Here is a 27,454-nt window from a genome sequence, read left to right as displayed (position 1 = left end):
TATGTCAAATCTAATATGGAGTTGACTACAGCCTTTACATTTCTTTCTATACATATAAGTTTCAGTTACAATGTTGCAGTTTTACAAATAGTCTGAATACATTTATGTGCTTTTTACAACATGGACCAAAACGATGTATTGATTGATTTCAGTGTCAGATTGAGCAAAAAAACTTGGATAACTAAACAACATGTGGAAATAAAAGTTTTCTCCCCCTCAGTGTCTCTAACTGTCAAATCTCAAACATAAAACATCTGGTGTACGTCTCTGAAGCTGGGAAACTCCAGAGCTCTTTACTTCCCGTAACAGTGAGGGACACGAGGGTTATGTAAGGACTACTATGTGCTCTGATTATTGTTATCAGATAAAAAGGTCATTTTTAATTGAGATATTTTTGAACACAGATTGGGCAATTTAAGTCCAAAACCAACTGGATTTCCCTGAAACATCCCAGAGGCAGGTTTATATTCCAGCTGTCAACTCTGACATAAACCTCAAGTCAGATTCAGCTCCGCCTGCAGCGCAGACTCAATTTACTGAGAGGAGTCTCAACTGTTCACATATACACTCTAACACAGGAGTGACTGAATTATATGCTTCCATCTGTTGAGGAAGACATCAGTACATGTGGTAAGTCAGATTTTGCTTCATATGCATGTGTTAAGCATGTGAATTTAGCAATGAACACTATTTGAAAAAAGTGTAAAAATTATATGATGCAGAAACAAAAATGTAATGTATAATTTAGAATGCTGACTTAAAACTGCACCATAACATTTAGTCGCTTTGTGTTATTTTATTTCTTCATTCTGTTTTGTCTTTGCAGTGTTAAATGCCTTTTTATAAATTAGGTAAACAACTTTGAATTCACTCTGTTTATGAAATGTCTTCAACCTAAAACTTGCCTAAAACAACATTTTATGTGCATCAAAAGTGAAGTTTTCAAATATAGTCCAAATGTAAAACATATACTACCTGAAAAAAAAAACAAATACTGTATTTGTCTAACTGAATAAAAGAAATTCATTGACTCTGGCCTGGCCATTGATTCAGAAACCAGTCTGATCTCCTCTGATGGCTCCTTCCAAACGCTTGGTCCTGCTGCTACAGCTTGTCAGCTGGGTATCAGGTAGTCTGGCCTGTTTCTGTGACAGATACCCCTGGGGATCCTGGACTGCTTGCACCATGACCTGCAACCATGGTACACAACAAAGACACAGGTGGGACTCACAGCACAGAGAGTTGAACATGCCACGCACCCATCCACCATCCCGAACTCCACATTCTTACTTTTCACCTTGGCAGGTACAGGACATAATATTTCATTTGTTGACACTGAACGTAAATCGTGAGGTGAAGAATCATCCATTATGGACGTAATTCCTTGGGATACTGAGCTGGAATGTTACCACCAAAATTCACAACCTCCTTCAATTCGTCAAGAGACCTCCACGGGCTCTGGGAAAACATTAGATTGAAAACTCAGGTTCTAAATTGATATCTGGAGCTCATATCTGTTCATTTTCATTTTCACTTTGAAAACAAACCAAAAAAAAAAAACAAAAACAGATGGATAATTTGCTACATGAACACCCTTAGAGGGGCTTTGATGCTTAATCAGCAGCTCATTTGGGTTTTCTCTATTACTGTAATATTTCACAAGAGGACCTTGTGTGTAAACTTTGGCGGTCAGTATCCCTGAGTACATTAGCTCTGTTAAGTTTCATATGCATAGGGACATAAATTATGGTTGAAATTCAGATTAAATAAATCTGCTCCTTAAAAAAAAACTGGACGTTTTCCAGTTACAGTCGAAATCACATTTTAAAATAGTTCCAGGTAAAGATAATGCAAACAGTATGTATGTAAAAATGATTTTCATACTTTTTTGACAGGGGTATTCGGTATGAGGAATATTACTGGAAGAACAGCTGCGCTCAACTGTGTAAGAATCATGACCGCAGAGCCTGCAACGAGCAGGCCTGTCCAATCAACTGCCAGCTGACAGACTTTGGGCCATGGTCTGACTGCTCGCCATGCGCCAAGAAACAGGCAAGAAGCACACAAATTACATTACAAAACCCTGACATATGCACTCACATATTCCCTCTCTTATCTGTACCTCAGTTCCACACGACAGTCTACATCTGAGCAGTTCTGGAAAAGTGACAAAATGAAAAAGATTTTTGAATGTGCAGTTGATGGACACTATTATCCCAAAATGAAATGCAATTGCAAGGAAGAATCTACTTGGAGAACAAAAATGAAGTATTGAATCTTCCGAAAAACATCCAGGCACATGATGTTTTAATTTTAAAAACATGGTGCGATAGAATATCCACAAAAAGAGTAAAGTAAGAAGAAAATAAGACTGAGAACTAAGAAATGTTTGACTCAATCTCTCTCTCTCTCTCTCTCATGCTGTTGCCATAGCTGCGGACCCGGTCTGTGGTGAGGCCGTCGCAGTTTGGTGGTTCAGCCTGCAGCGTGGAGCTGACAGAGGAGAGGCCTTGTTATCCCTCCACAGAGTGCAAGTTACCACCAATTGACTGCAGAGACGACTTTAAGTGTGATAATGGTAAGTAGTGTTTTTTAATAATTATAATATATGATATAATAATAATCATAACTTCCCAGCTGACTGACACCTTTTCAGTCACTTTTTCAATCTCACATTTTATCATCTAAATAAAACCAACATTCTCTCTGCTGCAGGACGCTGCATCAACTCGACGCTAACATGCAACAGACAGAACGACTGTGAAGATAACTCTGATGAGAGGGACTGTGAAGACTTCAAAATTGTGTGTCCAGCGGAGAAGAGACCGTCCCCCGGGACTGACCTGGTGGGAAACGGGTAAGCTGAAAGTCAAAAGGTCACTGCTGAGTTTACAGCTTTAATTTTAATGTGAACTGCCCCACATTCCTCCCTGCTGTGTTCTTAAATTAAATTCCTTCCTGTCAAGCGTTCCTGGGTCGTGTTTCTCCTCTTAAAAACACAGAATGTTTGTTAGTACGTCTTGCACTTTTACAGTGATTGTGATATTCGTTTGTGTTGCTGAGCTTTGCTGTACCACTGCTGCAAAGACAAGGATACAATAGTGTTTGTTAGAACCTGACCGATACTGGATGTTTTGAAGACGTTCCCAAATTCAATACTTGAGAATAATAAAAACTGAATCACATAAGTGAGTATTTCTCTTTTCATGTCTGGGATTTCTGGATATTGGCCAATAATATGGGCCTGCATTATTGTTCCTGCAAAGCTGACGAAATTTGACTTGTCACTGATTTGTGTCTGAAGGTTTGATGCTCTAGCAGAGGAGCCGAGGGGAGCAGTGCTGAACAACATGTTTATGGGAGGAAGTTGCATCATCAAGAGGCCTGCGAGCACGCTGCTCTACCACCGAATCCCTCACAACTTTGAGACCTTTGACATTAAGGTAGCATTATTGTTTGTAATATTTGCTATGTATAGCCCTTCTGTAAAGCTACACTGGTTCATGCACATCTTAGACTAAATCGACCAACCAAAGCTTTCTAGGAGTAATAATGGGGATGTCATCTTCCTGGAAAAATAGAGACAGAAAATTTTTACAAAAAAATGGCAACAAGTGTGATTGAGATTTGAATTAACCAGTACTAAAAGTGGGCCAGTACTCACCGGTACACAATACCAGCACTTCTACATTTTACTCTTGTGTGTGAATGACTTTTTCTGGAGCACCTTCACTTCTCATGAGCTGCTGGTTATCCAATAAGTCCTTTCCTGATTAGGTTCTCTGTGCAATTCATTATAGTCCTAACTAAACTACATTACCCAGACAAGTGGGCTCATCTGTGTCTTCTTCCGCCTGCCTGCTTTTCTCTTTAGTGGCTAAAGGTGTACAGTACATTAGTTATGTTACACTCATGTTAGCCTAGCTTCCAAAAGGCAATGCAAAGAGAACACAAACAGAGCCACGATAACACAAGTAGAGTTTCAAATCCTCAACCAGTGTAGACCAGTAGCAGCCTAATTAAGCTAACGTTAGCACTACTCCTAGCAGCAAGCTTGCTGATGTAGCATCAACAAAAGCACCCGCTACAGCTATTTCTACAACAATGACAAAGTTAACAGTAACATTTCGACACTTTGAACAGTTTGACTGTGAAGCAAATGCTGCATTTTATTTTATTTTACCCTCACGAAGCGATGGCTACCAACTGATGATAGTCATGAGGGCTGTGCAGACACTTTGCACGAGGGCGTACGTGTCCCCAACATATCTCCCTTTTTTAAGTAAATGTAAATTTTCTTTTGAATAAATTTGTATTGTGAACATCAATATAATATTATAGTATATTTAGTCACTTTATAAATTATAAATGCAGCAGTTTTTTTTTTTTTATGACTTTGGACACTAGAAATGACAACTCTTAAATTTGCATATTTCTTTGATTGTCATGAAAAATGTCATGCTACAGATTGCTTGGATAAAACAAAACAAAGCAGAAATCAGCTTACATTAATGAAGAAAAATGAATTGACCATTTGTTTGGCTCTTTGAAAGAATGGCTTGGGCAAAAAAGGTCTTTTTGAAACTGCCACAAGTAGCAGCAATTCATCAGCAAAACATCAGTCGTTTTCACATCCTACACACAGAGGCTTTAATGAAAACGTTCATCAGTTGTTTGCACTTGGGTGGCATCATAGATAGACACTTCAGGACAAGGCCCATTTAGTTTTGTAGTTGCTGTTCTTGTTGTTATAAATCTTGTGTTACAAATGTGGTTCTGGTTGTAAAGGTTGGACAACTTGAGGACTTCAGCACCGAGCCGCAGCCGCTGCACACCGAATCCATCACTTTGAAGAGATCACAGTCATCTGCAGGCAGCCGAGATAAGTCTGACTTCCTCTATCTCATCCTCTTCTTCAACCAGAATTCAAATACGCAAGTCAGCTCTAACAAGGAAGCTTTTGAAGCTTCAAAGAAAAAGGTGAGCACACACACATGCACACATAGACATTAACTTTACATTAATTTCCTGGAGACTTACCCAAACTCTAACCTTTCATAAACTTTAAAGTAAGCCTTCACCCTAAAATCAATGATTTATGTCCATACTGTACATACAACATGATGAATACCCGCCACGTACACACACACACACACACACACAGACACACACATGCATCTGTTCACATGCACACAGAGTGTACGAGTGTGTTTTATTGAAATATGTCTGTCTGTGTGTGTTTGCTTTCTTGGAAAAAAAAAATCTGCAGTTATCTTCAGATATTCTAAATGGTGCCTGAAACAAGTCAAATATTTACAGATCTTTTTCTTTGTTTGGGTTTTTGCAGGAAATGCATAACCTTTTTCTTCACTTTTTGTCAAAACATAATTTTCATGATTAAAAGTGCACCAGAATTTGCTAAATGCTAAAGTATCATTCAATAAAATGAATGCTAAGTTGTTAGAACAGTGTTCCAGAGGGTGGTGCTGTTCAGTTAATTTAATAATTTATTGATTAATTGTATACAAATGAGGATAAGTACATTGTGAATGTTTCATGTTTGGTGGAGACTAGAGAATTCATCCATACTGAATCCATCTTCTTTATGACTAAATTGCCAGACTGAAGCCTGGTTGGTGTCTTGCTACTTGCCAACAAACTAGTTTCCCTTCTTCTTAGCAACAGTCATTTCCTATCTTTCCCACCGTAGGACTCCTCATTTTTCCGGGTGCACCAGGTTCTTCCTGTGTCCACATTCAAGGTGAGGGACCCAAGGGACCTCGCCCTGTCAGGGCCTTTCCTCCAGTTCCTCCATGCTCTTCCCCTCGACTACAACTATCCCCTCTACAGGGACATCTTCCAGCGCTTCGGGACACACTACTACAGTTCAGGGACATTGGGAGGCCACTATGACCTGCTGTACCAGTATGACCGCGAGGAGCTCACCACTTCAGGTACAACAGCAGAACCTAGTGGACAAATCAGAATGACACTCTGGGACACAAACCAAACCGTTATGTTGTCAACTGTCAGCCTAAAGGTAAAATATCACAAAAAATCTATGATATTAAGAATGATGCTTTTGGTAGAAAGATTTGGTTCACAGGCCATGTTCAACTGACAATTGCATTCAGTCAAAACTCAGCCTCTATTCATTTCAATGAGGCCACTACATTGGCACAATGCAGAGGCTCTAGCAAGAATCATAATAATCTAATATTTTTTTTGATATAAAACAGACGTTATTTTGCAAGCACATTTTGGAAAAGTTCAGTTGAAGATCCCCTCTACATATGTTTTACGACATCTAAAAACACTCTGCCTTGAAAGGAAACTCGTGTCTCAGATGGTTTTTCCACACAAAAAGTTAAATTACAAATTATTAAAATGACATCTCCTTCTCTGTCATTGAAAATTCCAGAATCTGTGAATATGCAAATAATTTCCATTTCAAATTTAATGTCTCTATATCACTGAAAAGTCCATTCTCAGTGTTTGTGCACTGGAGGCTTTAAGTTTCCACATCACACTTGTGTAAGTTGCATACTGGACCATGACTGGCTTCCAAACTAGCTGTAATGTCACAAATCATGCTCGTACGTACACGCCTTTAACTCTGATTTAAAGTGAGCACAACGAAACTTTCCTCATCAGCAGATGAATGTGAAAACAAACTGTGCACATACATCATTCTGCAGAGTGAAGCTCAATATTTAAATATTTTAAATAATGTTCCCTCACCTCCACTGTGACTTCAGCACTCCATACCACGTGTCATTTGTCACATTCACTACAGCGGGGATAAAATTAAAACATTAACATTAACATTGTGCCTTTTATCTAGCAGCAGGTTGTCTTTTTAGGGGTTCAAGCCCAAAGGGCTGAAATTGTTTTTGTGCCGTTTTATTATTTTTCTTTTTCAGAAATGTTTTCGCAAATTCCCGTGAAATAGTTAATACAAGAGACATTAGATTTTTCACATTATTGGAAGTTGTGTGCAAGTGCTGCCCAAGAAATATGACCCCAATTGGCCTGATGGTGGCGCTATAACAATGAACTTTACATTTTGGCCTATAACTTTTGAACTGTAAGTCTCACAAACAAGATTCTTTTTTCCTGGATTCTGTGGGTCCAAGTGACAAGTCTAGACAGGTTTTCCATCATTCTGAATTAAAAAAAAACAACATATTTTTGACATCTCCTCCTAAACTTGCAGGCCCAATTGCTACCAAAATTTCTGTGGATCATTATTGGACCAAGCTTATCAAAAGTTGCATAAAGCTTGTTGATATCTTATTTAGTTTTCAAGATATTGACCACTGAACTTCAAAAAGGCTTGTCTCAGCACGTAAATAGACCAAAGTCAACAACCATTGGACCAATCATCACAAGACTTGCAGGATATGTCCACATAAGTACCTGAAGCACACCCTGAAAGTTTCATTCAAATCAACCACTAGGGGGTGCTACAAATGCAAAAAAAAAAAAAAAAAAAATGAGCGCGGCAGAATACAAATCAGACTATAAATCAGAAATTGTTTGTCCAATCATTACAAAACTCGCAGAATATGTTTCATAACAATGTTGAACCACGTGTGTAAAAGAGTCTCAAATTTGGCCATAAAAATTTAGCCAAACATCACCAAACTTGGTGGATATTTTAATTATACATATACATACATATGTATGGATGTATATGTGTGTGTGTGTATATATATACACATATATATATATATCCTTTGAATATAACATGATATTCATGTTACAAGAGCATTTTTGGAAGGTTGATTTCAGATCCTAAAATGGAAAGGCTGTTGAGCAAAAACTAATAATATTGTTAAATGCCACAATGTTCTAGCAAATTCTTTTTAAAAATCTCACATTAAAATATTAAAATAAGGGCAAAATCATAAAATGGGTTTAAAAGACACAGGACATTCCTCAGAAGTTTGGGTTGTAAAACTGTTGGATCGCAAGAAACCCCAAATCAGTGAACAGTCATTGAACAAACAGAATTAGACAGAAAAGTAGTTTACCTGTTATAATTGAATATGACCAATTTACAGGAGGAACCATATAATTGCATCTAAAGTTTTTTGTCAGTTCCTTTGTTTCCACATCATGATGCTTTACATTGTTCCTCTCCAACAGGTGATACAGAGGAGCGCGTCGAAGGCTGCCTGAGCAAAGACACCGCCTGGACCGTCATCCTCTACTCCGAAATCAGCAGTGTAACCAGATGCAATAACAACAAGATGACTGAGAAATATCAAGGTTTCTTCTCAAATCTGCCAGGAAGCCCTTTTTTTCTTTCCCTAATTCTGAAGAAAACACTAATTATCACCATTTTCTTTCCCTCATTCACTCCTAAAACATTTGTTTTTCCCAGGCTCGTACATTCAGTCAGCAGAGAAGTCTTTCTCTCAGGTGAAAGGAGGTCGAACTAGAGAGGCGGCAGCTCTGGCCTGGGAGAGGCAGGGACCCGCCCCAGACCGAACGTCCTACAAGAACTGGGCCAAGTCTGTCCTCGACAACCCTGCTGTGGTCGATTACAAGGTTGAATCTAGAGCTCTTCACTCAAACATCACAGAAACATCTTCAGTCTGAACAAAATGACCCCATGCAGAACGCTCAAATCAAAGTTAAAGGTCGACAAAAAAGCTGCTGTTGTGTTCATGTGTGTGTGTGTATTTGTCCAGCTGTTGCCCCTCATTGATCTGGTCCGGGGGATCCCCTGTGCTGCCACAAAGAGGAGGCACCTGAGGAAGGCCCTGCTGCAGTACCTGGAGGAGTTTGACACCTGCAAGTGTGCTCCCTGCCCCAACAACGCCAGGCCAGTTCTCTCCGGCACAGAGTGCAAGTGTATTTGCCAGACCGGCACATTCGGTGCAAACTGTGAGACACGGGCTCCAGACTACACTTCAGGTACACGGTGACTGCTGCAGAACACAATATGTTCTGTGTTCAGGTGGTTTAAGTCATGAGAATACTACTGATAGGTGTTGAATGAGAAAAGGTTAGGGTAAACAACAAAATAGATATCAGCCTCATAGAGTGGCGACCATGCAATTACAGTTTTAACTTTGACTAACCAGGTGTTTGATGTGTGATATCCACAGAGGAGGTGGATGGTTACTGGAGCTGCTGGGGGCCGTGGAGTCACTGTGGAGCTTCCATGAAGAGACATCGGACGAGGCGGTGCGATAACCCAGCTCCCCTGAGAGGAGGTCAACCTTGCAAGGGTCCTGAAAGAGACGAGGAGTCGTGTCACATCTCAATCTTCGAAAAGTAGGAGAAGCTATTTGCTTAAAATAGCAACAAATAATCCATGTTCATTTACTGAAATATGATAAATAATATCTAGATAGAGCCATGACAGTTTTTATGTCTTTACAGTAATTTATGAGTTATACATGCCCATTGGAAAAAAAATATTCAATGTTTTTTTTTAAAACCAAGTACTTTAACTCAACTTTGCATGCTGATCAATTTTTTAAAAATTGACATTTTCAACATTATCACAGTTTTTTTTTTCCTTTTATCCTTTTTTTGTGTCCAGACATGACACCTGTGACAATGATGATGACCTCATTGTGGGCTGGGTGGATAAGCTGCCTCCTGGTGTGCAGGGCTGTCTGAGGCCACAGAGGCCTGCCAACAGCTTCCTCAGGGTAAAGACTAAACACAGCAGCCTGTAGTCAGTGAAAAGTGAAATATTGGAATGTATGAGAAAGAGAGACAGAAGCTGTAGTTCATTGCTAATTATTCTGATATGTAACTGCCTAAAATACTGAGAAATACTGACTTTTCTAGTAGTCTTTGGATGTGGAAGCTCAGTACTGCAGGGAAATAAATATGTAGATGAAACGTTAAGAATAATAAATGTAAAAAAATAGTCATGAGTATATGGAGTCTGGTATGAGCCACCAAAATAACTACAGACCTTTTAATTAATTAATTAATTAATAATAATAAATAATAAATAATGTATATGTATGTATATTAAATAATGTATTAAAATAAGAAAAAATATATATTATAAATATATATTATTCTGTTATTAAATGCTGGAATTTTTATGAATGTATTTTAACATCACAAAATTAATTAATTTCAAAAAGCCTTTTAGATCAATGTTTTGTTATTTATTTACTTGTGTCTATTTGTCACACTCCATAACACGATCAATTACACAGTTAATCTCCTGATTAAACATTTGCACTTGTAATCACCTTGATTAAATTAAATGGACAGCTCTTTTTAATTAATTGAAGTTTAAAAGTTAAATGAAGAGCAAAAAAAAATAACTCTTTGTCTCTCTTAATTATGAATGATGCCTTATTATACTAGAAGGATGAACAGTTATGACAATAGCCAGCCATTATTATAAAATACCACAGTATCTCACAGTAAAGGATATACAGTAATGTAAAGAAGAAGTGAAAAAATGAACAGTAGATGGTACAGTATTTATATCCTTTCTTACTCTTCTTGTTTTTATGAATTTTCTCCTTTGACAGAAAGCAAAGCAGTATTATGATTTTGGTGAGGATGAGGAGTTCCAGTGCTTCACTCAATTTCACCTGCAAGGTTTCCAATACATCAACTGTCTGCCTGATGGGACATGGACTCAACCACAAGGAACCTGCGTCAGTAAGTTTGCTTTCTCACCAGAATAGTGATCTAGGAACTCAGCCACATCTTTGCAATTACTGCATCTGTTTCTTCACCCTCCATAAACACAAGTAGCTGGTACGATTAACTTGCTTATTCCTGCAACTTTTATCTACACTTGTTTATTTAAGGTTCAGATTTGTCATCTTGTACTATTAGGAATGTTCTGCCTTCCTCCTGAAATCCCTGATGGGATGACGCTCTTCCCCAACAAGGAGCAGTTCAGAAGGGGTGAATCAGTGGGTTTTAACTGTGACGAGAGAGGCCTACAGCCGCTGCCACGAGGCTTCTACAAATGTGGCAGCAGTGGCGACTGGGAGCCTCCGTTACCTGCTGACCTACGCTGCACTAATGGTACAGTACACTACTGGAGAAACTGGAGACTGGTTTTAGCATATTACTTCTGAGCTCCCAGTCATGGGAAATTAGGAAGAACACATACTTTTCATACAGACGTGTCAAAGAGGAGCTCAGTAACTTAAAGGAAGGGAGACTCTTGTTATAATGTTGTATCTGGTCTAAGTAAAGTTAATTTTTAACTACAGTTTTAATACTGAAATCTTGTTCCTGTGTATTTCTTGTATGTATGTAGAGGAACCATTTGAACCCGAGACCCAGTGCGGTCCTGGACAGAAAATTCAGGGCTCTCAGTGTGTCTGCATCCAACGGGAGAGCTGCCTGTAAGTTTTTTAATCAAATTGTCCAAATCCATACAGATATTGAACTTTAATAAGCTTTTGTGAGTACTTATCATAAAAAATCTTTGTGAAATGAATATATGGGCGACTTAATATATACCAGCAACTGACTGATCTGTGTGTGTGGTTGTGTGTGTGTGCAGTTCGCATGCAGAGACTCTCTGTATCCTGAACTTGGACCTCAACGTCACCGTGTCGATGTCCCTCTGCTCCTTCCACGCCGGTCGTTGCCACAATGATCCACTCTTCTTCATCAGTGAAAGCTCCTGCGACACGGTCGATGCGGCTAAACTGGAGTGGGCTAAGTTCAGAGCCGAAATAGCCTCTAAGAGCTCTGTTCACGAGCCCTGCGATCTTGACACCTGTTATGAGTGGGAGACCTGCTCTGGTGAGTCTGTTTGACATCAAATCATTTTCACATTCAGCACTCAGAATTTTTTTTAGGAGATCCATATTTATTTGTATTAATAATTTGCTGCAGAGTATATATTTCCATTTCTTTACAACTTGGGTCTTATTTTTGTATCTTTTGCTTTCATTCCAATGATAACATTTTAACCCTTATAAAGAGTGGAAAATTATGTTATTTTCTTTAAATGATATATAAAGTTGAGTTAATTACTCAAATAAAAAATACACAAAATTCCATAAACAATTGCAACGAAGGCAATAAGCTAAATCAACTGTTTAAAGTTCAAGTGTGAAACGGCCAGCAGCTAGGTAATGAATTAAGCTAACTTTGAGTTGATTGAAAACAGCATCTCCAGCTGACTCATTTTAAGACAAAAAATTTATAAAAGAGGTCTAAAATGTGCACAAGTGTTACATACATGATATAAAAGACTCAGGCTAAAGCTGTCCAGGATTTAGGCAACATTTTTTTTGTATTTCACTCTTTGGTTTCTCTTAAGGAAACAAGGCATGACACTGCTAATGATGGGTATACTGTTACATGGAAAACTAGTGCAGGTGTCATTTTACATAAAAAAAAAAAAATCTGGTGAAGTTTTTCCTTCAGACTGAAAACAAATTCACTTCTTTATGTGAACTTACATTTGTCTTCAGCACATAAGAAGTGTGAGTGCAGATCTGCTCGGAACTGTCGCAAAACTGAAGAGCACATGTTCTGTGTGAAGCTGACCAGGACCCAGAAGACCCGCAGCTTGGACCTTTGTTCTATGGCCGCCCTCAAATGTGCTAGCTATCAGTTTGAGCTCCTCAGTGAGGGCACCTGTGAGACCAGATGATGCTATTAAAGCTTGTCTGGGCTACACTCAACCTCTGGATTCATTTAACTGTGGTGAGTTGAAAATAATTTCTCACCACTGCCAAAAAACTGTGAAATAAACCACATAGCTGTATATACATGATCTACACTAAAGGTCAACTATAAATATTGACTGTTTCCTTTTCTACTGCGCTATGCAGTCGAACCACAAGTTTAAAGACATTATAGAGATCTTGCATTATGTTATACTTTAAAACGTGACATTATATTCATAAAAGAAACCTAGACTGGCAAGCAGGTATACTGGGGTTCAAGCACCCAATGCAACTCAAACCGAAGGCACACCTAACTGGAGCAATGGGAAAGTGAAAAACATTACTAAATCAGGCTTTAACCGGTGGTTGATATGTATATGATGGCAGTGTGAGACCATGGAAGCATATATTCATTTTCAAAAAAGTGAAGGATAATTAGATTTTCATACAATTTCACAAAATGTGAAATGAGTAATTTGGAATGGAAAATCTGTGCCACTTACTGTCAGATTTGGAATACATTTGGCATCATACTGCAGGACAACCTGTATGGGCATATGGGCATACCAAATTTAGTGAAAATCCGATTATGCTTCACTTCTAAAAAATGTATTATATCTCATCACTTTGCCTTCCATGGTGTCATGCTGCCATCTTGTGCCTTTTTAGAAAACAGGCTCTGAAAGTGATTGACATCTGATCTTCAGGACATCTCACTGTTAAGCCTCTTTCATTGCCACCTTAAATCTAACCAGAGCTTTTCCTAATAATTCTGTTAACGTGATCTGACCCCGTTTTGAAGGACGGAGAAGGCAGCAGCAGTCACTCAGTCAGTCAAGTCTAATCACAGGCACAGAGTGGAATAGTCACACTTGCTAAATGTTCTTCACATGATATAATAAAAATTTAAAATCATAACACTGTCTGGTTGTATTTCTTAAGGAGATTTTCACTGCAGCTCTTGCTCACCATTCAAGCTTGAATGTTTCAACATTTACTATTACATTCATTTCAGTAATGTGCACGTGACATCCTGATACACGAGATACAGATTAATGTGAAGCCAGAGAATGCTATACCAAAAATAAATATGTTATATACAATGACTCAGATAAAATGATAGACTCTTCCTCCTCTGATTAAATAGCATCAAATAGGCCCAATACCAACACTTGAATGGAGACCAAAGAGGATGCAGGTAACAAATGCAAAACTAAGAGAACCAAAATGTATTCTGAAAAGTGTTTTATTAATTTCATATTACAAAAACAATCTATAACAATGTTGTCAAATGTTTAAAACAGAGCCTTGTGTTTATTTTACGTGCAAATGTCTTCAATCATCAGTCCTCCATGACAAATATAAAAAGGAAAGTTGAGGAACATATTTACATCATTCAAATGTGAGAAAAAAACATTTGTTTCTATTTACAATTCAGTCACTGAAGAGAAATAATTTCCTGCTTTAGATACATTGTGAGAACGTTTAGTGAAATAAAACAACAACCATTTTTATTGCAGACAAGCCTCAATACTGATCACATTGACCTGCTCCCCAGCACACCTTCTGGCCCCCACCTCGCATTCGGTCATCGTCAGGGTGACGCTGCCATCACCAGAGCTGACGCACAGGGGGGCGGAGTCTTTAGGGCATTCCGATGCAGTTTGGCATTCACATTTTCCCGCTGGTTTAGAATTTAAAAAAAAAAGAATGATTATATGTACTGAAGCAGCCACACACACTATTATTAAATGATTAAATGACAATTCTGTTGTTTTAAACTTAGTTTTTATTTTGGCACTTTTGGCCATCATTTCTATTGTTTACTCAGAGATCCGGGGACATTGGCAACATTGCTCGGAAGAAGTCCAACAGAGCAAAAAACAGGAGCAGTCAGATGATTAGACAGGTTGGAAAAAAACCTTCAGGCTAGACAGACTTATTTGAAAGAAAACAATAAGGTGAAAGGTAAAATTATTCCCCAAATTCAGTTTACAGACCAAATATTTGGTTCAACTTTGACCTGCTGCACTTACTATAACTTTCCTATGCAATCAGGGATTATTATGACTTTTCCATTATAATAATTACTAATAATTACTCTAAGTTTGGCTAATAGGTGTTAAATTGATAACTTTCTCACAACCTGCCTGAAGTCTGATTGTTTGTGTTTCTTGTTCTTTTTGATTTCGTTGTAGCAGTGTTGCTGTGTCCCCCGATCTCAGCAATTAACTTGGGCAGTGCAGTGTTGTCATTACACTTCAACAAGAATAAAACCTAATGTGTAATGAGAAGGAAGGAATTATCCTTTAAAGGAGTCTAGCAGACTCACCCTGACAGATTGTCCCTGGTTTGCAGTCCTCGCAGGTAGTGGATGTCCCCTTTGGCCAGTTACATTCACTGTCACTGGCCAATGTGAAGCCCCGTCCCAAACACCGCAGAGCTCCAAGCTGACAAACACCAAGTATACGGGGTTGTCTTGAGCCAATTCTAGCACACAACTCCAGAGAAGTCCTAAATGAAGACAACAGAGAAAACACAGTATTTTACTGATTTCAGTATTTATAAAACTTAGACTTATAAGACTTAGACCTTGTGAAGAAAATGCAGAAATAATTCACAAAAATCATACTTACGAGCACTGAGATGGCGCTTTACACACGCAGTCAGTTTTTCCTACCTTCTCCCACAATTTACACCTCAGGCCAGGTGGAGGAGAGCGAACTGTGGGCACTGAGAAGAAAATACAGAAAGCAGGATTGGTGTGTGCATACTCCATGGTGACACAACCTTAATTTGGATTTGGATACACAATCTAAGGTTTAAAACTTTCATTTTTTAGTTGAAATTGAAAAATGTCCTATAGAAGAAGAGGTGTAACATTTTGAAAAGTGAGCTCTATTATTTTTCAACTATTTCTTTAAATTTTGGATAATTGTTGAGGTGATGGAGCAGGGGATATATTTGGCAGTGTAAAAATATATGTAAGAAGTCAACCTGTTGAGCGTATGAGGCTTTAGAGCAGTGACATTTGTTTCTGAGAATAAATTACCTGCGTTACAACGAGCGTCTGCCGGAGAGGGAGACCACTGCAGACTGGGACTACATATGATCTCTGAAACCTCACCGTCCAGCACTGACCCCGCGGGACAGGACAGGGACACTTGGTCTCCAATCTGATAGGCTGCTTTGGGGGGCGTAGCTATAACTTCTCTGTTGAGGGGAGGAATCCCACATGTGGAACCTGGAACAGAGAGGTGTTGTGAGTAAGAGGAAGTGAGGAAAATATAACTGTGAATCCTAGATGACAACAACTTTAACAACAATCACTTTTGACTTGGAATGACTCGATATTCTCCCAAAATGAATAAATATAATCAAGTTATAGAAAAGTGTACAGTGAATAAACCCTTCATTCTCAGGACAATGGATATACTTTGAATTGATTGGACAGCAGACAATTACAAAGTAAAGGTGCTTTGGCAGTGCAGACCAGCAGATATATAATATCTTGTTTAGAACTTGAAACAAAAAGTGTAGGACATAGATTTAACGTAGGAATTGACTCAAGACTTTATAGTCAAGACTTGAAACTTGTCTCTGTCCCACCTCTGCTATATATTTATAGCCATTTTAAGATATCATGTTACAGTGTAAGACCAAAAACATAACCTTCCTGTTACTGAATTGAAGACGTACTTTGACAAACCATCGCTCCAGTCACCCACTTCTGGTTTTCACTACATTGAGCCACAGCGCTTCCACGGAGGTAATGACCATCTATGCAGGAATACTCCACCCGGTTTCCAACCAAGTAAAAATCTCTGGGATTCTGAAAAAAACATGACAGTAGCTCCACTCAAAAACATGCGCTTAACCACATGCCCAACTAGTTGCCATACAGTAACTAAAAACAACACCAGCTGTGGTTTTTATAGTCTAACACTGATGCAATAAGGCATCATAGAAATTTCAGAAAAAAAACAGAACAGAAAAAATTATTTTCCAATCAAGTCAAGAGTTTTATATGATTTTACAAACGTTTCTGTCTTTTCTCCAAAGTTGATTAATTGATTAATGGTGAATAGCAGTTAAGCAAGCTCACCTGAATAAATCCATTTCTGAGGTTTGGGGGTGGTCCACATGTCTTCGGTGGAGTCACAGACAGACTGAAGCACTGAGGCTCCATCATCCTGCACACAAACAGTTTACAGTGAGAAAACTGAAACACTATAGATACCCGCTGCTTATTAACCACCTCTGATATTTGAGAAACTAAAGTGTTTTGATTAGATCGAATTAGATTGTATTGGGAGGACAATCTGATTTGGTCACTTTCAATTCTATAATTAGAATCAAGTCACTAAGGTTCTGAAAAAAAAGTTTGTATTTTCTTTGTGGTTGTCAAGATAAACAAGTAATTAAAGCATGTGCACTTGTTATAATGTAGTGGTAAAACTTTTCCATTTTCTGGTCCCAACAAGGTAAACCATGACATCTTAGGTAGGTTAGTGTAAGGCCTCCTCCTCTGTCATCCTACCACACGATAAACAAATGTGTGTGTGTGTCCTTACTGTAAGTGCTGGATATCTGAGTCCTCACAAGGCTTCTGCTCCATCTGCACTCCAGGACAGTGCTGACCACCTCTTCTGGGGGCGGGATTGTTGCAGCTGCGGGACCTTGACCTTTGACCTCCAGAGCAGGATCCCCAGGAGGACCAGCAGCTCCAGCTGCCATGGATCACCCCTGAGAGGGAAAATGAGAGTTGTTCTGTCTTGTTTGTGAAAGAGTTTGCATTATCATGTAATTCTGCTACATTACATTTTAAACTATGCTCAATTATTTTAACCCATTCTTTAAATTTTTACTAAATCTCTTCCAGATCTTGGTGTTAGTCCTACTCTTAACTTTTTAACTCCAATTTAACTATCATCACTAATTAACTTTAAATTGACAGATGAGACAGATTAGTTTTAGTTGAGATAGTTCTTAAGGTGCTGCTACTGAATGAAATCTAAATTAAGTCTCACCTTTAAAAAAAAGAAAAAAAATCTATTGTATATACAGAATATGTATGTATTTGCTTAAATGTAACAAACCAAATAATTCTATTTAAATCCTTAAATTTGTGCTTTGTTAGCTATGTTAACATTAAAATTGTGCAAAAGAACAAATTTTGAATTGAATCTGGTTTAACCATTTTTAACCCAAACTAAACTTTTTACCTTAGCTGTGATTAATCCTTAGATTCTTCTGGTTGTTTACCTGGTTGCTCTCCAATCACAGCTCCCCTCTCACAGGCTCGACCGGACGTTCCAAACCGGCAAACACAGCGACACTCGGTGCCCGTCAGCAGCGGCTGGCCGTTGTTCTGGCAGGGCCGGCAGTGGCAGGGATGTTCCTCTGCCATGTACTCTTCTATGGCTCTTTTCAGGTGGAGCTTCTTCAAACCTGCACAATGCACCTCCTTCACCAGCTCATACAGAGGACGCAGCTGGGGAACAAGTTTACAGTTAATTAATGTGCAGATATTGAAAAGGTATTTAAAAACACCCTAAACAATCCAAAGAGCTTGAAGTGTAATTTATTTTTGCCTTCCCAGAACCAAAAAGACAAAAGCAAAAGTGTAATGAATGGATCAAACTGTTTGTTTGTTCGGCCAAAGTACTTTAAGCCAGTGAACAAGTTATGTTAGAATAAAACAGTAGTGTGACTTTAAATGTTTCATCATCCTATATTGTATTCTAACATACTATATACTGTGGCTAAACAGCTGCACCCTGCAATACAAAAACCAAGAATCCTTATTTACATGTCTTCTACCAACCCAATATGACGGCAGTTCATGAAATAGTCACAAAATTTAATCTATAGATTTGTGTACACGGACACGAATTTTCCATTTTTTTGTGACACAACTTTCAAACTAAAGTATTTCAGTATCTTTCGTGCCTGCAGCACGTTTTTTTTTTCTGTTAGTCAGGACTCAGGAGCAATGAAGCTGTATTGTTTTTTCTCATTTGTTATTCATTTTTCAAACTATAACCACCATATTACTCAACATTTTACTATGAAATTTTATCCTTATATTTATTTCTTTAGTTTATCAGTCTGGTGGGTGGACTGGATGACCTGCTGCCCAGAAGTCTTTTCCTCTGTTGATTTTAATGATATGCTCAACATTTCTCAACACAACACAACACTGACCCAAAAATCAGCATTTTACCAATTGGGGACATGGCTTCATACCCTGTGAAATAAACCAACATCTTTACTTTTTCTTAATATAGATCATCTGGATGCAGTGTAATTACTAGTTCGGCTGTATTAGATATTTGATGTATTCAGTAGATATATCTTTTTTGGATCCTATTTACATTACATTGAATCAGTCAATAAATCAAGTACTAAGATACAGCCAGATGCTGATTGTCATACCTTTTGGTCTACGACTTCAGGGAAGTCTTTAACAGATGAGGCCCAGTTGTCATAGACTTCTCCGTTTGCTTCTGGGGTTTCCAGATCCAGAACACTCAGAGCGCCTATGAAGGTTGTATCTCCGCCGACCAAGTTGACTTTAATGGGCATCTTGTTTGTGTTGTGGCCTGCAGATAAATGACAGTGGAACTCAGGCTGGATTGAAAGATTGAGTAATTTAATTTCCTTTTTTATTTAAATCCAAACTGACAAAATGGAATTGCATTACAGAGAAATCAGTGTGCTTTGAAACTCTAAATATGAAACTTTTCACTCACTGTTGCTGGATGATAAAGCCTTTGTCAGTTTTTCACAGACGAGTTTGGTTTTCCTTCTGAAGAAACGGCGTTTCACCTTTTTCCAACACCTCTGGTACTCAATATCTGTTGTACCTTTACACAAACAAGACAGGAACCACAGATATATATAGAGGTCAAAGTGCTAAAATGATCAGCTGACAGCAATCTTGGTGGTTTTTTCCTCACGTCACATGAGGAACCAAAATTAATTAATTTCTTTATATAAATTAATTACCTCTAAAAGAAAAAGTTAAAATGTGGCACTAAACTAAAGAACATAAATAGCTACATAAATAGCAACAATATTCACACCAGTAGTTCTTACTGTTTGAATCGAATGCCTGGCTGTCCAACTCCAACAAAGCTTGGTATTCGCCTCCGAGTGAGCCCTCGGAGAGATAGTGTGTGCCGTATGTCTGCAGCAGCTGGCGGTAGGCCGAGTAGTCGTATGTGACTGGCAGTGAGGACAAAACTTTCCAGAAGCCTTCAGCTAGAGTCAGATACTGGGGGGCTGAGTTTTGGAACTGGGCCAACACCACTTTATTCTTCAAGATTATGAGTCTGTGGGCCTGGATGATAGATATGAAAAAATATTGTTTCCTGTAAGATGATGAGCGGAAACTTTTAACCCAACTAATGTCAGAGTCCAAGCACAACAATGTCAGGTCAATCTGTCAGTTTGTTCAAACACTTTGGTCTTACACAAGTCAGAAGTCTCAACATAATAAATGATTTGTGAAGCAGATCAGGTTATAGAGCTGCTTCATCACCTTTGTCTCACTGAGCTCTTTGTGGAAGGTACGACGGTCGTGTCCCACCAAGGCGTTGGCCTGGATGTGCTGCATATAGGACCAGGAGCTGTCATAGGATTCATCGCTCTCGTCATTGTCTACTTTCACCTGCAGCACAAAGCAACAAAGTTCAACATTTGGTTTCATCAGAGAAGCTCTAATAACTTTATTTCTACATTCACCGTTCATCCTCTGACTAAAGGCTTAAAAAATAAGACTACCTAACCGCAAAAACGTATGATGAGTTTACATAATCTCTTATTTTACCATTTTATCCTTTTTTCTTTCAGACATTTTTGTTTAGTGTCATACTTGTGGATTTCTATTTCTATAATGTATTTTAGCTTTTTGTTTAAAATGATTACTAGCCTCCATTGTTTCATTGCGCTTATGTTTTATTTTTCTAATAATTATTTTCCTTTCATCATTCAAATTTCATGTACCTTTAAACTTGTAACCCATGTAAATGTACTATAAAATAGTGTGATAAGATTACAAAGGTGGAGGTTTGTTCCAAAGTGTGGAATAACACTTTAATTTGCACTTTGAAAAAAATAAATACAAACAGTCAGTAAGGAAAGAAAGTTTACATAAGTATGAAAATGTAAAGCAGTTCATATTAAATGATTCACTGTCTAACATTCATACTACATTTGCTGCGAGAGGTCAGCAAGTCAGGACTTTAAAGTCCAGCATTTTTAGAGAATCTAACTTCCGTATCGTGACGTATTTCTGAGTGAAACAGTATAGACAATCAGGACATTGGGAGGACTTTTGATTTGAACGTTGAAAAATGGGCATATCATAATGAAGCTCAGGGCTGCTAAAAATGGAAGATTGATTGATGTGTGGATGTCATGATATTATTGGTTGAAATTGGTTTGTTCAAACCTACATAAGCACGTCATATTTTGTTTTACAGGAAGAAAACATGATTGGTTTTGATATAGAAAAACAAAGAAATTGATTTATTTTTTTGTATTTTTTGGCATATATTGTTAAATAGGTGCACAATATAACCATGGATGTGATCTAAAAGGGTTAAAAAGGCATTTTTCATTTCATCTTGACTTGCCACAAATGCCACATATTTGTGAACATGAAATATTAATTTTCTGTTGGACTCACCTCAAAGTTGTACCTGAGGACATTATGTGGCAGCCTGTAATAGACTTGATGGTCTCCACTGAATACTTTCCTGCACTGCCCTCCAAAGCTCAGAGTGTTGATCACACCTGCTCTCAGTTTCCCTGTTAGCACATCGTACCTGTAAAACATGACATAAATACCCTTTTGATGGACTTGTCTAATATCCAAATCTTGGAAGCAAACAGTAGTTTGTGTAAAAGCTGAACAGCTAACAGTGGGGCTATATTTTACCATGTTAAGTAAACAATGAATAACACAGGTACAATTGATAAGTATGAATTGGTGACTGTAGAGCTGAAAGATGCTAAAACGCTCTGTAGAGCTGCAGAGTTGGGTGATAATTCTCTGTTGGTTTGTCACTACAAATAAGCCCTTTCACATTACTCATAGTAATTTCATCCAAAATCATATTGATTAGTGCAGCTTTAAATAATAGTTTTATTAAGTAACCTTTGTTTCAGAGGTAAGAAAACCTCAACCTTAAAATTGCCTTGTAGTAAGGCAAGGCAAGTTTACCTTTCTAAACAGTATGTCATGTTGTCCACTCCATATGTTCGGATAATGACAATGATTTTTAAAAAATAATCTAATATTGTGTGTTTTTTTTTTTTTTTTTTAAATCTCTCTGTATTTAACAGCCTTTTTTAAATGGTCTTTAATGAATCCCATAAGCCTTATTTAGACCAGTATCATCAGTTATAATGTACCAGTGATGTACCTACCACAGTCAGATAAATGTAGTGGAATAAAAGTACAATATTTATGACAGTGGAGAAAAAAATAATACTCTTTTTCAAAGTAGTGTATTTTAGTAAAGTATCAGTACTTAAGAACAGATATTGAGTAAGGGTACTTGGTGATTTACGTCCCACCCCAAACATTTGCAAGCAGAAAAAAAGCAGTTATTTAAATTTATTACAGTGATGTTACAATTCAGATGCAGTTTCCTGGTGTTGGAGTCGTGGCTACTCACCCTCTGCCTGTGAAGTCAGAGTTGGGAGGCGTTTTGTCAAGGTCACATGAGTACTGGCTGCTGTCTTTATCACAGCTTCTCTCATCCAGACCGTCCTCACAGTCCTGGTCTCCATTACACACCAGAGAGCGGCTGATACACTGACCTGCATCAGGGTGCACGGGGACATTTTCATTGTTATTTAAAATAGAAATTCATGGTGATGTTATGAAAAAATAGCTTTTGTTGAATATGATGTACTGTATGGAAGCAGCAACATACCAGAGGTACAGCGGAACCTGTCCCCGCAGCCTGTTTCTAGGGGACATCGTTTCTGTGGGACACAAGGCTGTGTTTGTGTGGCTTCTCCTGAACATGGCGCACCCCCAAACTGGGCATACACCTCCACATGGCGAGTACGCACCTAAGAAGGAAGTGATCATAAACTGGAGATGAAATAAAGAAGTAAACAACTGAGATGGTTAGCAGAGTCTGAATTTATACCAGTCATACCATCATTTGAAATAGCAAGATCAATTCAGTTCACCTTTCAATTATTATTTTCATAACTCTGACATGCAAATTTTCTCAGTTGACCAATAGCTGTCTCTACAGTACTGAGCTTTGAGGGATTGAAAAGTTGAGAGTCCAAAAAAGAGGAGGATATCACATTGACTCATATTGCATCTAGCTTCATACAACTCTACTCCACAAAAACAACAGTTTGCAGAGAGTGGGACAGGAGTCTGTGGTATTAATACATCTTTTGAATAAACTGTATTAATTAATTGTCTGGTTTGATCACGGTGTTAGATTACACACAAAGTACAATTTATTTTGTGCATAAAGGATTTGTATAACAGGGTCAACATTCTGAGCATCAGACACCACTGTAAATTTGGCAGTTGTTTTAATGATGTGTGTGTTCATATGCATTTCATTAAATTGTGAGAACAAAAACCTATTCACACACACTCACACTGTGGGGACCCACCTCCCATCTGAGGACAAAGAGGAGGCCCTCACAAGGTTAGCCATTTGCAGTGACTGAGACTTTTTACGTTTAGAGTTAGACTTATGTTAAGGTTAAAGTTAGGTTAAGGGTTGGGTTTAAGTATTGAACGATTAGGGTTACAAATTAAGAGTTAGAAATGTATTATGATAAATCTGTACAATGTCCTCATAAGTAGAGTGAAAATATGTGTGTACTCCGATGTACCTTTGTTCTGGTGCAGCCGTCACACTCAGACCACTCTCCGTAAGACCCCCATCTGCAGTTTACAGGCTGCTGACAGCTATAGGAATACACAATAATATACAATATACAATAATTATAAAATATTTATGTTATATTCATCTTTTGAGAATTCACTGGACACTCATCACCTATCTTTCAGCTTAAAATAAATAGAAAAGTAACAGGTCAAGAAAGCACTGCCCCTTGACAACAAAATAATAAAAAAGCAGCATTCTCATATACCTCAAGAATATGAATCATATATGGAAAAGAGAGAAATTATTCACTCCATTAATACAGTATTATTCAATTTGTAATACTGCAGTGAGATGTAAAGATAGTCTATGAGGTTCGTGTGTGTGTTCACCTACCGAACTGGAGATAGTAAGACAAGCAATGATGCTAAAGAAGACAGAGCTGCAGTCAAATCCAGCTGTGGACAAGAAGCAAGAGGATCATTTACCCAATGTTAATTGTGAAAAAAAAATTAAAATAAAATAAACAACAAAAAACACACAATAAAAACTGTTCAGTCCTTAGTCAATGTCAAAAACTAGTATTAGCACTTATTGTACTTTATCACTTATCACAACAAACTGGATGAAATTATTTTGGCATTCAGCATTTACAATGAATGAAATCCAGCTTCTCTAAGAAAGTCTTTGTTCATCGTGATCAGCCACAGATTATGCCAGAACAATACTGTCACATATTTAATGTAGTTGCACCAAATATGAGTAGTAAATGTGTTAGGTTTTACCTTCATGATGAGCTCTTCAAAGTTTGGCCTTCTCGTCTGGTCCAGCGCTGTAACACTCGGTCATATAATCAGCAGCAGGGTGGGGGATTACTCAATAGTACCCCCAGTTCAGGAATTCCCCCGCTGGGGAAACTCTCATCAAATCTGAACAACCAGATTTTTTGGCATCCACACAATGAGTCAGGAACAGAGACCCAGTGTTCTTTTCCACAGCTTCAGTCCAAACCCAGTCAAACTTTTTTTCTCTATTATCTGAGCTTGTTTGTTTTTGACAAATTTGTTTTCTCTGAGTACTGAGCGGCACAAGAATAAACGTGATGAAATCTGCCTGCAATAGGAGCAGTTGCGTAATAATTGTTTACCATGAGTAAGGACATCAGAGGCTGAGTCTGCATGATTGGGACAAAAGGTCAAAAAAATCCCAATTTGACCCATTTTTGAACACATATGACTCTATTGCTGTGTAAATACAACATGAGTGTGGAAATACTATCTACACTTGTAGTAACAACTTTCTGTTTATTCTAGCATACAAGTATGAATTCAGTCCACATGTCACATTTGTAGACAGAAATACACCATCTTAATTCAGTTGTTTATGTTTTGTTTGATGTTTTGTAGTTATTCTAATTTTTTTATATTGTTTTATGTGTTTTATATTTTGAAATATAAACTCAAGATAAAGCAAGAGACTACTGCTTTGTCCCCTTGTTTCTATCCATTCATTTTTTTCACCATTGTATTCTCAGTCTTAGTTTTAGAGTTTTTAGTGAATAAATTACCCTCCAAAATGCCCTCTTACTTGATAAAATTTCTCATCAACTTCTACATACATTCAGCAACACACAATCTCAAAATATGCTGAACAAATGTAGTTTTAAGGTCTTTTGAAATGGTTGGTTTTTAAGTAGGTAACAACAAGGTTTTACAAGTAACATGTAAAGGTGAATATAATGAATATATTGCAAGAAAACACATTAGAAGTAAAAGAACACAAGAGAAAAAAATACCATCCACATCCTTTAAGACACTGACAAACCCAGCATCAAACCACAGACAAAAACCACAAATGCAGACACACATTCCCAGAGTAACTACTGTAATCATAGGCCTGAAAAATAGGAACAGTTTTCAGGTTGCTCCTGAAATGGAAGCAGCAGTTGTGACAGCTTGGGACAACAGGAGGTTTGTTCCAGAGAACAAGACTGAAAAATCCTCCTCACCAGATCTGGATCTCATCCTGGGTCCAGTTAGAAAACCACCACCTGATGAGGAGAGAGGCCTGACTGGACTGAAGCCAGTGAGCAGTGTGGTGTCATAGGCCTGCAAACATAGTTGTGGTTGCCCACTAGTGGTGACTTCTGGCACTGACTGTAGCTCCTGGTTTACCTCTTTTTATTACAGGTAAATCTGAGAATGTGTTGCACCTTCTTCCTTTCCATTCTAGTTTTGGGACATTCATAAACATCTTGTGTTTATGTAAAAGCAGTTCAGCTCTCAGAGTTTTTCTTGGTTCTGAGTTGCCCTCTAATGCAGAAAAATGTCTTTTTGTACAAGAGACAAACAAGCTGCTAAAATTGAAACCCAGTCAAGTCATTTTTATGAGAACATTTTTATGTGTGTGGCCCATATTTCCTTCACAATCTATACATCATATGACACCATCAGGGTGCCAGAGCTGTGTCCAGGGCTGGTGCTAGCACTGAACACACCAAGGAAATCTGATCTGTAATATTTCTGGATTTGGAATTTATAATAACATGAAGAGGAGTTTACATTCAATGATTATTGACATATTACACACATTCAGTTTTTTTAAAGGTTTTTTTTCGATTACATTTGACTGCTGTTATAGAAAAAACTAAATAGATTACATTAAAATTGAATGAAACATATTTAGTATTCTTCACCAGAATTACATACTTGGCACAGGACTACAGGAAGGTACAATTTTATAGGAAATATAACTGAAGAGTAAAATGCAAAATTTTGTGATTCATTTAAATACCCCCCAAAAACGTTTTTTTGGGTTGCTGGATAGTTAAAAATCCCCTCCAGACATGTATTAAGACTCTGCTTGGAAGTCTTAGACAGAGAGCAAGTTGTCTTTCAGAGTTTTATTGCAATAGGCAGTTCACATTTGCAAATGCGGCTCCCCCAGTTTGCTGAAGGCTGAAGAGATGCTGTATGAAGTTCAGTATTTACAGCCGCGTGAATCACAATTATCCCATATTCGTCACTCTTAATAGGTGTCTTTTAATTAATACACTGTTGCCCTTTGTACATTCATAACTTTATCTGCACCAGTGTCTTTATCTGCTGAGTTTATAGGTTGACGGCCAGCTTTGCCTTTGTTAGCATCTCTGGTAATTGGCAGTTGATCATGCTCATATGAGAGAAATAAGACACAAAGTCTCACATTCTGCACTCAGCCATAAGATAGTGTGGACCTAATATAAGACAGTGCACATAATATTAAGACAATAAATTATAAGAGTAAAAATATCCATTACAAACAATAAAGGGTGTCTGATATGGTTTTTCCACAAAAAATGGCATCTTCTCCTTCTCCCTCATTAAAAATTAAAAATCAATTAAAAAATCTATGAATCTGCAAATATATTCCATTTCAGAGGAGAACCTATGGTGGCTGTGAAACTCGCGAAAAATGCGAAAGGCCCTCTTTAGAGCCAGTGTTTGGTTAGTCCATTCTGGGCTACTGTAGAAACATGGCGGTGCAACATGGCGGGCTCCATGGAAGAGGACCCGCTCCCTATGTAGATATAAAGGGCTCATTCTGAGGTAACAAAATACAACAGTTCTCATTTTCAGGTGATTATACACTAATTAAAACATACTTATGAATATTACATTCCATTTCTACTAAGTCCATTCCACTAGATGCCACTAAATCCTACACACTGCACCTTTAAGTCACACAAGAAAAACAGGATGGCCTGTGTGTCTGTGCTATGCGGAGCATGTGGAGAGTGTGTGGGTGGTCCATACAGTCTGTGGGGTGGTCTGGGGACACAGGATCAAAAACAAGTTGTTGCTGACATGTGAGTGTGTGAGACTCACATGTGCCAGTGACTGAACGTACTGAAATGTGACTCCACTGGCTGGGAAATACTGTTCTAAAACTGTGGAGGAG

The 27,454-nt window shown here is 38.0% G+C and overlaps 2 protein-coding genes across 2 annotated transcripts; one reads left to right on the top strand and one right to left on the bottom strand.

Annotated features, from left to right (window-relative positions):
• The first annotated feature begins 316 nt into the window (after positions 1-316).
• On the top strand, positions 317-14,541 carry c6.2 (complement component 6, duplicate 2). The gene is made up of 18 exons (XM_067573918.1): positions 317-630; positions 1,054-1,220; positions 1,896-2,052; positions 2,434-2,578; positions 2,716-2,857; positions 3,305-3,443; positions 4,789-4,980; positions 5,711-5,954; positions 8,152-8,274; positions 8,390-8,556; positions 8,700-8,925; positions 9,120-9,288; positions 9,560-9,671; positions 10,521-10,653; positions 10,834-11,028; positions 11,267-11,354; positions 11,516-11,760; positions 12,438-14,541. The coding sequence occupies exons 2-18, from the start codon at positions 1,075-1,077 to the stop codon at positions 12,617-12,619; spliced, it is 2,805 nt and encodes a 934-aa protein (XP_067430019.1). The 5' UTR covers positions 317-630; positions 1,054-1,074; the 3' UTR covers positions 12,620-14,541.
• c7b (complement component 7b) lies at positions 13,864-24,430 on the bottom strand. The gene is made up of 18 exons (XM_067573919.1): positions 24,301-24,430; positions 23,912-23,973; positions 23,523-23,598; positions 22,586-22,727; positions 22,325-22,469; positions 21,331-21,469; positions 20,182-20,310; positions 19,737-19,980; positions 19,391-19,504; positions 19,074-19,240; positions 17,901-18,129; positions 17,210-17,381; positions 16,741-16,828; positions 16,335-16,467; positions 15,688-15,879; positions 15,272-15,368; positions 14,968-15,149; positions 13,864-14,319 (listed from the first exon to the last, which is right to left on the bottom strand). Exons 1-18 carry the CDS (start codon positions 24,304-24,306, stop codon positions 14,147-14,149), a joined length of 2,490 nt encoding a protein of 829 aa, XP_067430020.1. The 5' UTR covers positions 24,307-24,430; the 3' UTR covers positions 13,864-14,146.
• Between the last annotated feature and the right edge of the window lie 3,024 nt (positions 24,431-27,454).

Source organism: Thunnus thynnus, chromosome 19 (assembly GCF_963924715.1).
Source record: "Thunnus thynnus chromosome 19, fThuThy2.1, whole genome shotgun sequence".
Lineage (NCBI taxonomy): Eukaryota > Metazoa > Chordata > Actinopteri > Scombriformes > Scombridae > Thunnus > Thunnus thynnus.
The sequence above is the reverse complement of the archived record's forward strand: the minus strand, read 5'-3'. Positions and strand labels throughout refer to the sequence as shown.